At 49.6% G+C, this 14,035-nt stretch overlaps 1 protein-coding gene across 3 annotated transcripts in view; it reads left to right on the forward strand.

The window, feature by feature from the left end:
- The first annotated feature begins 327 nt into the window (after positions 1 to 327).
- Positions 328 to 14,035, forward strand: part of ELOVL6 (ELOVL fatty acid elongase 6) — an 81,431-nt gene continuing 67,723 nt past the window's right edge. Inside the window, exons 1-2 of one of the 3 annotated variants that reach the window (XM_055797012.1) lie at positions 328 to 405; positions 568 to 629. In XM_055797012.1, coding sequence (XP_055652987.1) covers positions 616 to 629 — 14 coding nt within the window. In that variant the 5' untranslated portion in view covers positions 328 to 405; positions 568 to 615. The other 2 variants (XM_055797011.1, XM_027787716.2) reach the window with 2 other exon arrangements.

Genomic DNA, 14,035 nt, shown 5'->3' on the forward strand with positions numbered 1-14,035 from the left:
CCGGGGGGTGTGTGTGCAGCGTATGCGTTTGCTTTGCTGGCTAAACCTCAGCGGGTGCTGCTGTATTTCCCGGGTGGCCGTGGCGGGCGCGCAGGGCACTGCGGTAGCGATTCAACACAGGGGTGGGGGCTTCCTATTTCTGTAGTTATTTCTGACGGCCCGGGGCGGGGGGTGGTGGCGGTTCCTCCGTGCCAGGCCGCAGCGCAGCCCCGGTGCGGAGCGGCGGGGGGTGTGCGAGGGGCGTGCGAGGGGCGACGGCGAGGGGCGGGTGTCCCGGGCAGCGGCGGCGGGCGGGCACTAAGACCGCGCCGCCCCCGGGCGCTGCGCGGCGGCCGCAGAAGAGGAGGAGACCGGCGGGCCCGGGAGGAGAGGCGCGGAGGGGAGCGGAGCTATGTTAAACCCGGGGTATCGCTGAGACGGGGCGGGCCAGGCCAGGCCAGAGGCGGGGGCTCTCCGGCGGCGGGCGCGCAGGGGCCCGGCTCCCGAGGCGGCGGCAGGCAGCATTTCGGCGCGGGGAGCGGCTCCGCAGCCACCGGGCCAATGAACATGTCAGTGTTGACTTTGCAGGAATACGAATTCGAGAAGCAGTTCAACGAGCATGCGGCCATCCAGTGGATGCAGGAGAACTGGTGAGTGCCGCCCCCGGGCCCCGCCGCCCGCCCGGGTCGGCGCTGAGCCCATCCGGGTGCGCGCCCGGCCGGCGCGGTGCGGCGCGGTGCGGATCTGCGCCGCCGTGCGCAGGCACACGGGCGCTGCCGCCGGCGCTACCTGCGCGCCCGGGCGGGGGCCGCTCCGCCGCCTGCCCGCCGGGTTATGCAAGGCCGGGGCACCCGCCCGGCGGCGCGGTGCGGTGCGGGCCCCGAGCCGCGCCGCCGCCCCCGCTCGCCGAGCCCTGGCCCCCCGGCGCGGAGCCGCACACGTGCCCCGGCGCTGCCCTCGGCCTCCCTCCTTCCCTCCTCGCCCGTCCCTCCCGCCCCCCCGCGCAGCGCGCCCGTTAACAGAAGTTGCGCGTTTGCCTGCGCTCCCCGCGGAGCCCCTTTTCTCCCCCCTCCCCTCCCCCAGCTCCTAATAAAACTTCATTAGCTGCCCATGCGGCTATTAACTTTCCCGGCGTGTGCTTGCGGCCGGGAAGCCGAGCCGAGCGGTGCAGCGCGGTGCCGGGGGGCTGTGGGGAGACCCGGCGGGGCGGCCCGGGCCGCGGCGAGCCGGAGCTTCGCCGACACGCAGGCACACGGCCTGGGTCGGCAGCAGGGGCGGAGGGAGCGTCCCCTGGGCTGCCCTCGGGGCCGGGATCCCCCTCTCCATCATGCCCACCCATACCTTCCTCCCAGCTTCGTCCACCTGCACGGGCCTTGTGTTCACACCTCGGGTCGCTGCTGTGCTGTCCCCAGCTGCACTGTCCCCAGCCGCCCTCAGCTGGTGCCTAGGCTTGCCCTTCCTGCTGCTCCCGTGGTCTCTCTTCCCAGCTGGCCCCCGAGTTTCCTATTGCCTGCATGTCCTTGGCCGTGCTGCCTGCTCTCTCAGGCTCTTTCATCACTGTATCCCAAGTGAGGTCCTTCCCCATGCCACCCTCATGTGACGATGGCAGGATAGGACCATCTGTGGGTCCAAGCTTTGGTGTCTCCATTTGCAAGGCAGAATGGTCGGTGATCCTAGGTAGATCTCAGCCAGGGACTTGCTAGAACCCTCTAGTGACTCACCTGGAGATCTTTCAGGGCCGTGTAATTAAAATGACCGTTTAAATGTGTGTCTGTGTCTCTCTCCATTCTCCTGCAGGTGAGCTCATTAGCTCTTGAGGAGTGCCTAGTGTAACTCATGTTTCAGGAGAAGGGAGACTATATAGATGTTCTTGGGCTGGGAGTGGTGGATGCTTCCCATTTTGTCCATGTTCCAGAAGAAAATTGGCATCAGAGTAGGACAAACTGGTAAGAGAGGGTGATACCTGAGTGTATATAATAGGCAAATAACCCAGGACAAATGCAGTTTAAAGAACATGACTAGGAACCAGGACTCCTGTGTCATCTTCTTGGTTCTCCTGTGCTTCATGACGTGACCTTGGGAATATTACATAATCTCTCCTAGGTCTCAGTTTCCCCAGCAGGGAAAGACCCGGGGGATGGGTGGTAATAATGCTGAAATGCCCTCATGAGGCACTTTGATGACTTGGGTAACATTGGCTGAGTGCCTTGAAGATGTCAGGTACTATATAAATGCTAAGCAGTGTTATTAAAGTCTCCCTGGCAGTCTCATGGGCTGCAGAGGTCACCAGCTGGGGCTCCTGTAATGCCAGGCTTCCACTTCCCAGGTTCAGAGGAGGCGACCGTCAGTTTTACACTGCTACTGTACAGCTGAAGAGACACAGTGATCTGTGCACACATGCTTTTCTGTCAAGTTTCACCTTCTTTAAGGGAACTGATGAATTAATACCTTTGATTCACATGAAAGTGAAGGAGAACAATCTGCTTGTGGCCCAGGAGCATTTTGGGAAGTGAAATGGAGCAGTACCCACTGAGATCTGTGTTGTGGCAGGCTTTTCCTGAAAACGCTGCTGAAAACCTGAAACTGTGAAGAGTCAAATTGTGCATTTTTATCTTCAGGAAATTCACTGTCCTGTTCCAGCACTTGAATCTTGTGAGGGAGCTTAACTAGTAAAATATGGCAGCTAAGGGCCACACAAGGCTTTTCTACTTCGTATCAGGGTGACATGATCGGTTTGGTACACACACATCAGTGGCAGTATGTGGCTTCTCAACTTGGTAGGCGTAGCCTTAATGTACACATTATTAACGTAACAGCATCCTAAGATGAGGTTGTTAAGTAGTAGTTTGTAGGGATAAACATGGTTGTTCATTCTTTGGACAGATGGACTAAGTGGACTTGCTTCAGGAAAGACTGTGGCAAGATTTTTATACTGTAATCTCTAAATTAGGATGCAATACTATTATAGTGCTTAAGATGGAGGTAAACAAAGTCTATAGGTGTGGCATTTGTTGTTTTACTTCATCTCAGAAATATTTCTTGATACCTTACAAGGCCAGCAAAAACAGATGCTGTAGGGTGTTAGGAGGGATGAATTGGCTCTAAGGAGTTGACCCTGTCTTGGATTTTGAGGAGCGTCTTTGGAGTCTGACTAGGTTGCATATGAAGATGTAGCTCAGTTTCAGGAAGGCCATGAATCCCTTTACATACCCTCTGGGTTCTGAGCTGGTTAAATCACTGACAAGCCCTTTTAATTATAACTGTGTAAGCCTAAAGCTGGAAAAGCTTGAACACAAAGCCTAAGGGTAGTGGCATACCCCTAGGTACCAGTATGGTTGATCTGGATGGATCATGGTGCAAGAAATGAAGTGGCTGGTTCTGTTCAGCCAAGGCTTGCCCCTCCTTTGCCTCTGTCCTCTGAGCCTCCTCCAAGTTCCATCGCTCTCTGGGGTAAGTGCATGTCCTCTGCCCTCTCCAGTCCCTGGCACCCAGGCTTTTCTCCAACACACCGTGGTCCTAGGGTTTGTTTTCTCGCTGCCATCTGTCCCTGGAAGTCATCCCTCTGAGGCTGGCATGAATGGGGCCTATCTGATGGTGGAGTGGTCCAATAGCAGTGAACAGGGGCCTCCTAGCTTCAGCCCAGATGTTCCTGCTTCACTTCAGGGAGGCCCCCATCCTGCAATATGCATTGCGCTGGGACCTCGTTAGAGCCTGGGCCTAGATTAGCAGTGCTGTAAAGAGGCTACTCTTTTGACACAGAGGAAAAATGAATAGTCTGTTCCCTGATAGTTACGAACTGATGGGTTTATGCCTCCCTGAATGCTTGGCTTTATGTGTGTGCGTGCCCTTATGGTATAGGCCCCAGGCTGCCTGGGCCTGCTGCAGGGAGGCACGGGCTGCGGGGGCAGCCTGCTGGTCTCTGGAGGGTGAGAGCCACCAGCGAGTTGCCTTCCCTACACATGCCGTGACAACTCTGCCGGAGGTCAGGGAACCAGCAGGCCTGCTGACTCTCATGAAACTCCTTACGCTTTATGTCCCAGAAAAGCGGTCGTTAATGTACCTTTTTGTATAGTGCCATCAGGTAGCTCTTAGAGTATCGCTTTAAGATAAGATAGACTATCTTATCATGTTCTGACTACCGGAGGTTTGATTTCAGTGTGATAAGTCAAATGTGTTTTAAAATAAATGCTTAAAATGATTTCTCAAATGAAACCCTCCCGGCGCTGCTCCCAAACTTCTTCAAAGAGGGAAGCAGTAAACAATCTGCAGAGGATTTTTTCCCTCCTTAAATTGCTGCGTGAGAATTAATGCAGCTCGAGTCCTTTTGCTCTTGTGAATAAATACACTATTATTTTTGCAGAAAATTCACGGTTCCGCCAGACGTACAGCAGAAAGGGTTGCAGCGCCGAGATCCCGCTTCCCAGCTGCAGCCGGTGAGGGAGGGAAGACCGGCAGGTGCTGGGGGAAGGCGGGCGCGCGGGCTGGCGGGGCCGTTCCCGCCGCGCTGCAGGCGCCGGGACCGGGCATCGGCGCGAGGTGACAGTTGTTCCTGTTATAATTGCCTGGCCAATAATAATTATCTTCAGATGTCTGCTGACGGGGGCTCGCCAATGGGGAGGCAGGAGGCCTGTGCTGACTGCGCCGGGATTATCTGGGCGAGCTGACGTCACGCCAGGGCTCGCCCAAAATCCCAGAAACTTTGCCCGCGCTGCCCCGCCGGCTGCCGCCGAGCTCCGCGCCGCTGCCGCCAGCTCCCTGCTGCCTCCCCCCCGCCAGCTCCCTGCTGCCTCCCCGGCTTCTGTCCCTGCGGCGCGGCGGTTTAACCCTTGCCGGCCGCGCCGTGCCGGCGGGCAGCCCCGGGGGCCGGGCGGAGCGGCGGCAGGCAGCGCTGGGTCCCGAAGGCGCGGCGGGAGCTCCTTCACGAGCTCGCAGTGAAGCGCTGTTTAAGGGCAGCTGGGCGTTTTTCGGTTTTCAAGGGCTCTGTAAACTCAAATCGACTCTGAAACTGACTTTGCGAACGTTAGATGGGTATAAATGTTTTGTGTGTTTGACAAAAAAACCAACAACATCCTGGTGCAGTAAGTTTATTTTTAACCTTTTGTTACTGAAACTTTTATGTGGCGAGAGGCAGGAACGACAACCAGTGCTGAAAGACATCTATCCCTTGGTGTGGTTCTCTTTCCAGTCAAAGCTGGAGATGGATGTGGAAGAGCAGAGGGTCAGCTCAATGGATCTGGAAATGCACTTGCCTTTTAATAATTCACACAAGCACCACTGACCTAGACAGGTTTGTTTCCTAAATTTCCTGAATTCCCAAGCTTCCCTCACCCCCTTAAGCCGCTCTTACCTCATGCAGAAATTAAGAGTGAGCAGCTGTGTGTGAACCTCTCCAGGCATATGTGTGTGGCAGCCAAAACCTGATGTAAATTACTTTTTGTTTTTTGTTGTGGCTGGCTTTTTTTTTTTTCTTCCCCTCCTGAGCTCTTGCTAAATGCCAGCGAGGTATGTGGAGGGGACACTGCAGTCACCCTGTCCTCTCTGCTGCAGCAAGGACTCAAAGCGAGCATGTATGCGTTGCTCTTTACCACAGAGAGACTGTTTAACTCGAGCAGAATTCAGTCAGTCCAAGAATTTAGCCTACCTCCACGTTCCATCCCCCAGAGGGGCTTTTTGCTGCTCTCTGGTGCAAACTGGCCATAAAGCTGACAGGGCCACTGGTGCATGGCAGCTGTAGTGCTGCAGAGATTAGAGGGTACCTGCTCCTTTGCCTTTCCTCCATCCCATGGGCCTTTTTGAGCACAAGGCCTGTGTATTGGAGCATCACAGAGCTTTAGCTCCTTGAAAGTACAAGGATGGAGTCTATGGGGAGTGAAAGTACATGTCCTTTCAGAGTTCAGGTATTTTCTGTCTCTGTGTGTGGGTGGAAAAAAAACAAAATGAAAAAAGAAAAAGATAGTGGCACAAAAATTTATTCTTATCCTGAAGATAAATACATCTGTGTCTTCTGGATTCAGCCCACCATTGCCACACGGGCTTTGGCCTTTTGCTTACTCTGTCCCTAGAGTATGAACACATCTCTCATCATGTTGCTTCATTAATTTTTAAGCCTCTGAGAGTGAAGACATCTCTTCTGCTTTGTGAAACACCATGTGCCTGTGGGAATAATAAACTTGTAAGAATGGAGCAAGAAGTGATTTAGGAGCTTGCCATCATTTTCAACAGCGAATATGGACATTCAGCAGCGTTTTGATTTGGGATGAGATACAGGATGCTGGATTATTTTGGCACTTTTGTAAAAGTAGGTCATCAACTGGGCATATATTGTGAAAGCAGGGGAGTTTGTGCATGCACAGTCTGAGTGGCAAATGGTGGCATGAACCCCTGGAGTCGGGGTGCATTTTTGTGGAGGGGCAAAGGATCAATGGGAAGAAGCTGATTTCCCCTAGGATTGGGGTGCGGAGTGTCCAGCTGTCTCCTTCCTCCTCTAAATGCCCTGGCCCTGTTGAATCACAGGAAGTTTTTGCCTTGGAAGGTGGTATGTTCACCTCTGTGGTTATTTCTGCTAGCTTGTAGATAACAGGCATCTATGCAGAGACAGACAGGCAGACTGCTCTGGTTAAATCCACACAAAGCTGATGGGAGGAGGCAACCAGCATGCTGGTCCAACTTCCCAGTCTGCCAAGCTTCACAAAGATGCAGTGTTGGGGTGGCATGTGGTGGATATCCTTCCTGTTACGTGGTAGTGTCTATACTTGATCAGTCCTGGCAAAAGTACAACCTGAAATCAACTTCCACGGGCCCCTCTGCACCCCCGGTGAAGGCAGCCTGAGCGCAAAGTGCGTCTTCGGCCAAGGTAATTGCCCTGTGTCAAGAAGACAGCAGTTTGTGTGATGGCATGTGAAATATTGTTGGCTGTTTAGCTGTCAGGTTGCACATGCTTCTGGGCTCTTCCTAGGCACCACAGCGGCATTCCTTTCATGGTTGCCAATTTTTTAGCCTACCTTGATGATGAGCTACTGTTATTTAGGTTGGTGCATTTTTTCCTCCTGTTAGTTTTTCTGAGGCAGACACTACATATGTATATGTGTTGCAACACAGAAATCCTTAAAAAATGTCTTCTTTAAAAGCAGTGAATAAAATTTATGTGGGAACAGCTTCCATATTCTCCTCCCTCAGACGGGCACAGTCTGGTTGTCTGTAACCTGGTAAGAGAAGCACTGTAGACAGGCTGAAATAATTTGTTAGATCCTGGTCTTTTAGTGAACTCCGTGCCTTTTGTTACTATTAATTGCTGTTAATTATATTGCCTTTTAACGGGGCTCAGAATAATCAGGAGATGCTGCTTGTAACTCACTGCATGATTAGGGGTCTTGACTACTCCATTTTCTGCAGCACCTAACACAACTGGCCTTTTCCCTGACCACCCCCCCTGCTGAAAACACAGTGAGCATTCATGTCCAGTGCATTTACTGCTCCTTAAAGAGTTAAATGTGGTCATGTTCCCATTGGTCTCAGCAGAGAAAGGTCTGGCTTTTTTTGAGGGTATTTAACTCTCAAATTTATGTGCTGTGTTTGCCATCAGTCTCTTCTCCACAGCCATCCACAGTGGTACTGAGAATAAAAGGATGTTTTGTAGGCTTTTTTCCCTTTATGTCATTGTGCAACCTCTGCCCCTTGCTCAGGAGTCTATCCCAAGCCCTTTTCACTTGACTTTGATCTGCTGACTCTTAGCAATAAATATGGAGACAAAAAGGGGGAACAATTTGTAAGGGAGAGGCTGTAGTACTTCGGTCTTCATGACTGTGTTAGCAGGCTGGTACCCCGGTGCGTTGGGGGTCCAGGGAGGGGGCACAGACTGATGAGGAATGCAGAGAACCTTTTCCGCAAAGGTGTTGTCAGTACAGAGCTGGAGATGTTGAAGGCTGCACAGTTGGTGTTTCTTTTTTTGCTTCGAGGGTAAATTTTTATTAGTGTTTATGGAGCTTTCCACAGCTCTGAGAATGATTTTGTAGTACAGAGCCCACTGGGACTGCAGAAGACAAGATGATGTAAAACACTTCTTGGAAAGCTTAATCAAGAGAGAGTTTAGATGCTTTTCCTTTTAATGGATATGGGCAGAGGTTAAAACATTATTATTTTAAAATGTAAATTAGCATCAGCTAAAATGTAAAACTTTTAGCTGACTCAGACTATATCAGCACGTGAGTTATCAGTGTAGTGACGTTACCCGCACTCTGCTACCCAGTACTTTTTTTCTTGGCAACCATTTTGTCAGCCCACTTGAGCCTTGTCCTGGGTTGGAGTAGAAGGTTTTGTGTTTACTCTGTGTCTACACAGCACTGAGCACTGTGGTGACCCGTCCCTGACTGAAGCATCCCATACTGTTGCTACTACAAGCCATGCTGCTCCTGCTCATGTCACAGGATCGCATCCTGTGGTGCTGGGTTTGTTGTGCGAGGCTGGTGCAGCCCGGTGGGGTGCTCTGTGGGGACACCCAGCTTAGCATTAAGCAAGCCAGCAGCAGAACAGGAAACAGCAGGGCTGTGATTGCTCCCAGGCTAATTCAAGGAGAAAATTCTATCAGTTCATGTGCAGTGTTTGCTAATGTGGTTATTGCTGCTTACAGATCCAAAGTAGCAACATTACCCGATCCTGCCTTTCACTGTGTGTCTTGTACTGTGTGTTCCATTGCAAACTTTCGATTGCAAGTCTTGTTGATTTTTGTGAGGACATCTTACACGTTGATTGCTACGAGTCTTACTTACGGGCTAGGAGCAAAGTGGAAGAACTCCAAAACCAACATGACTTCAGTTTGGCTAGCGAATGGACCCAGATCCTGCAGAGCAGACATGCCATGAAATGATGGGCAGATCTTGCACCTGCTGACCTTGACCTCCTGTGGGAAGAGCTGGTATTTGGAGTGGGGAAGAAGAGGGGTGATGCGCGTCAACGGTTTACCTCATGTCAAGGGACTTTGTGCTCTGCAGGGTACATGTAGTGGTTTATGTGCTACATGGCATGCAGGGGAATGATGATCAGTACAACTCTGAGGATGTGGGGAGCCTGACTTCAAACTGAATGCAGCCATAGCCACCTTGTACAAGTCAGGCATCAGTCAGGTGCAGTTCTTTAAAAAGTGCCCGAGTCCCATGATTTCGATGGAAATCAGGGACCCGTGTCATCTCTGAAAATTGCTCTTTGTGCCTCAGTTCCTCATCTCTAAAATGGGGAATGACTCCCTTCTGGCGATATTTGAAGGTGGTTTTTTTACCATGTCACAAAGGGGATCCTGAGGTGGTAATACCCGTATGAGTAACTACATTAAAACAGTACAGAAAACATCATGGTCTTACATCATAAGTAAAAAAATCATACAGTATTACTGTGCAGCTTTACACTTGTACTAGCACTGAAAAATAGTTTATTCTTGTCCAGGATGTGGGGCAAAGTTTGTCTCCTTGATTGTGGTAACTGAGGAGTAAGAAGAGCAGCTGTAATATCGGAAGCAAGGCAGTTTATTGTTGGTATCATGGGATTAAACTGCAAAAGTCCAGACCATTCTTATTTGCAAAGTTATGGAAGGAACTGTCCTTCACATAGTCCAATGAAACTTCAGACTGTTAACATCTGATGATGATAACTTTTAAATAGAATTTTACCATTTGTTGGTAATTAGTTTCAGCATATGAAGCCTGCAAACTGAGCAAAAAAATTAATTGGACATCATCCGTGATTATGAGCTCCTCAAATCGAGTATGTTGGTTTTGATATCTGATGGCCTCAGTAATCCCTGAACATAAAACTTAAGGCCAGTCAAGAGCATTAGTAAGGGAAAATGTGTTGAGCCATCAACAGTATTAATACACCTGGAAAGACCAATCCCCAACCCCTCGCTCAGGTGTGGACGTGCACCTGGCCCTTGTGCATGGGCATCTCCGTGCTCATGGGCAACTGACCCAAACACAGAAAAACCCACTGGTTATTTCACTGTGTTTTCTAGATAAAACCTGAAGCTGTGAGGGTGTGCTAAGTGGAACTGCTGATGAGAATGCACAGCATTGATAGCAGACCCCAGATGAAACAGGTTAACAGGTGGAATTATTTCAAGATGCTTAATGTTGTCTATTTTGTGATGGCGTTGCCCTGATACATTTTTTCATAAGATACTGGTTTTGGCCACTGTCTGAAACAAGATGCTGACCTAATTCAACTTTTGATCTGACCTGATCGCTTCTGTGTGCTTAAATACCCATTTTTAATCACATGCCTGATGAAGAAAACACTATTTTTGGTACCAGTCATGCCAGAACTGTCTGGAAGTGACATTCCCTCTTGCAATGGCTCTGTGTATACAGACCATCAGTTTATTTTGTTAAATCATTATTTCTTGTTTCAGAACTCTGTAAATACTGTGGAGTTAAATAAATTATTTTAAAATCATAGTTGGATTGGCAATTCATGCTGAAAATACCCAGCAATCCTACGTACTGCAGTGTTTCTAGGGGTCTGATGATAGGCGAGATTCTCCCCGTGCGAGGCACTGCCCGTGGATGCTGTGAAAAACTCTTGTCTTGCTCCTAATAGCTTGTGGGTTTACTTTAAGTCTAGTAGGACTCCGGGCAGACAAAACCTTTCTTATTTTTGAAAAGGTTTAAACTGTTGCTTGGACTAAGAAAGCCAGATCCATGCAGCCTTATTGCCACCATCTCTGTGACCTGGTGGGGGTTTTGCATCTGTCCCAGCACAGGAAGGACAGCTCCAGACAGCCAAACAGTATGGTAAAAGTAATATTATAGCACTGAAAGGAATCCTCAATTAATGTGTCCTTGTTCACTGACTTCTAATATCGCATCTGATTTTTTTTTGTTTTTTTTTTAACAATTTCCCATCACCTTTCCAGCATTTTCGAAGAGCTCCCCTCCTACATCAGTGCTTACATCATGGGAAAAATTTCAGAATTTAGGTTGAAAGATAGAATCAACACCAGGTGTTCCTATTGCAAGACTTAGATCTAGGCTGTCACAAGGCTGTTGTACCCAGGATGCTCGTGCTTGTTAGGAAATTAAAGAAAATGTTTTACTGAAAAACATTTTGAAAACTCGGCCCTAGATGTTTATAAGAGGTGGTCCTTGTGTAATGGTACCCCTGTATAAAGATGGTAGGTAGAGTGCATGCCTTTCCCAGATTCCTCCACATCGGTCCTTTGATCCTGCTTGGGAGGTTTGCATGTCCGGGATCCTGGTATTTGCTGGTCACATACAGTTTATATTACTGCTCACTCATTCAGTCCTTTGAGCACCCTGCAGGCACTGGTGATGGGACTCATCTGACCACATATAGGCACCTGCTGTGTAAGGTGTCTGAGTCATCTCATCCTGAAATAGGGAGCTGAGAGAGTTAAGTTGCATCCTAAAACCACTCCCTTCTCTGCACCAATACAGTGAGACTCCACGGAGTGAATCGAGACTCCAGGGAGCTAATCGTACCATAGTTTTCCAATCATCCTTCTTCCTTTCTCCCCCACCATGCATTTTCTTCTTTTTTCCAGAATCTATTTTTCCTTTTTATCGCCCTTTCACCTTCCCTCTTTCATTTTCTGTATGTTATTTTCCCGTTTAGGAACAGGCAAGCCAGCAGCGCAGGTGGCTGGGGAAGCCCTGGATGCTTACGCAAAGCAGCCTGTGCAGTGGGAGACAGCTGATGCGTGTGGGCTGATGGAGCTGGGCGGCGCGGGCCTGGCCCTGAGCTGTCTCTGCATGAACAGGAAAAGTACTGCATTGGGGTAGTCCTGCAGCCACCTTCCCATGAAGTGGCTTGGTCCTTGATTTCTGGAATAGGGCAATAACAAAAGAAGAGTGCTTGCTTGTAGCTTTCCTTGGCCCCTGCCATATTCTGGTACAAAAGGGGCCTCTCTTTTAAAAGCCAGTTTCCAGTCACTAGCTGGAAAAATCCTAAACAAACCAACCTCAGGCTTTCCAAATGCTCTTTTTTGCCTTAGTGGTCGCTGTGACTTCAGCGGTTGTGTCACGGAGCGTCTTCTCTAATGAAATGCTGGTGGCTTCAGAGTAGGTGTGCGCCATATGTAAGATACTGAGGGTGGTCCTCTGGTTTATCTTGAACTCTTGCAAGTATGGTGAGCAGTTTTGAATTGCAGCAGTTAAAATGGCATATACAATTGAGGGAAGCTTTTGACATACCACAAGTGTCTTGCCTAAACTTTTTACTATTATGTTCCAGCATTTTGTCCTCATAGGCTGTGTCCTGATGACCTTAGTTACGGTCCGTATTTATTGCTGGCAGAGAGTTAGGTCCCTTTCCATTAAACTTGATCGTGTTGGATCTGTTTACAGGGGATGTGAATTTAGCTTCAGACATCTTTAACCCATTTGCCTTATTTAACTTTTCAAGAATGAGTCTTGACTCTGGAATTTCAAATCGTTCTTGTGTTGTTAAAATAGCTGTATATCTTGAAAGAGGGACACTTGTGTTCACTGTATTACCATGGAGAGTTACAGCATTTTAGTATCTTTGCGCTTTGCTAAGGTCTAGACTGAATCCCACAGTCACATTCTTGGTGAGTTAGATGATGTAATAACAGAAACCTTTATAATGTAACATTTCTAACATTAGGAGGGATACCTTGAAAGTGGTGGATTTGCACAGCTATCAGGGCTGCTCTGAGACCTGCCCAAAGCCATTGCAACTGGAATTCTTGCCAGATTAGAATGACCAATTCCACTGACTTTCAGCTGAGGTCTCTGCTCTTAGCTCCCTATACAACATTAAAAGAACGACAGACTTTGGAGAGCTTCTCGCTGCAGGTACAGTAAGCTGAAGCGTGTCAGACACAAGCTTTGTACCATCGCGTGTTTTCCCTGGCTGCTGGGTGAAATTCTGCCCCTTGAATGTCAGCCACCCTGTGAGGCAACAGGGATGGCCTCCCTGTCCACCCGGGTTGCACAAGGGGGTGATCTCAAGGTGGGTTGCCATGGGTTTGCTGGCACTGGAGTAGCTTCCCAGCGCTGAACTTATGCCCCGTGCCACACAGATGCAACCACTGCTGTGGTTAGGTGAGCTGGCCGCCTGTGCCAGGGCTGCCTGTCATGAATTCTCCTGGGGCTGTGACCTCCCGTGGCGGAGGGGAAGGGACCGGCAGAGGTGGTGGATCGTCAGACTGCTCCGGCTGGCTTGCCCGGAGGCTGCCTGCCTGGCATTCCTGAAAGCAGGCCCAGAGACAGCACAGCGTGGAGGTGATGTGTCTTTGGTATTCAGTGCCCCTGAGAGCATGTATGCAGAGGTGCTCGTGGCTTGTGTGCCTGAAGTGTTGCACACATGCAGTCTGAGTGGTTTCCTTCTAGCTTCACGAGTGGGGGCAAATACTCTACATTGTAAATCCCTCTAATTGCATCTCACAGGCTGCTATGATAATGCCCTGAAGTCTGGTCCTTAGACTATCCTGCTCAACCTGCTTTGCTCAAAAAGTGGATAAGGCGCTCATCCAGAGAACTACAGACTTCCAAAGACTTTCACTATTAAAATTGGGGTCTGGGATTCATCCAAGTCAGTGGGAGACATGCCTGTGACTTGAATGGGAAGAGGATGTACATTTATGTGCATGAGTACATGAGATGGCTCTAGCATTAGCCGTAGCTGTGATTCAGACAGAGATATGAGTGCTGCTGAACTTGGAACAAGCTGCCATCCTCCAGGCTTCCCGCAGGAATACCGATGAAGAGGATGTAAGTGCAGGATGTGGCTATGGAGTGAATGGTAATATGTGGGGGATCACTAGAAAACATGGAGATTAAACTGAAAAGGACTGGTTTATGTGCAGTCCTCCTTGTGCAAGTGCTCCTCTTCCAAAATAAAACTGCCTGTCTCCAGTGTTGAGCCAGTTAATGTGAGCAGGGACTTAAGCTGCCTTCTGCCATGCTCTGGAGTAGTGGCCATAAGCTGGAGAAGGCCTTACAGGACAGAAAGGGGAAAGAAATGCCAGTTTGAGTCAGGGTGTGTTGACTCATAGGGGTCATTTTGAAGTAATTTATGGATAGATATT

Source organism: Falco peregrinus, chromosome 2 (genome assembly GCF_023634155.1).
Source record: "Falco peregrinus isolate bFalPer1 chromosome 2, bFalPer1.pri, whole genome shotgun sequence".
In the NCBI taxonomy this organism is placed as follows: Eukaryota; Metazoa; Chordata; class Aves; order Falconiformes; family Falconidae; genus Falco; species Falco peregrinus.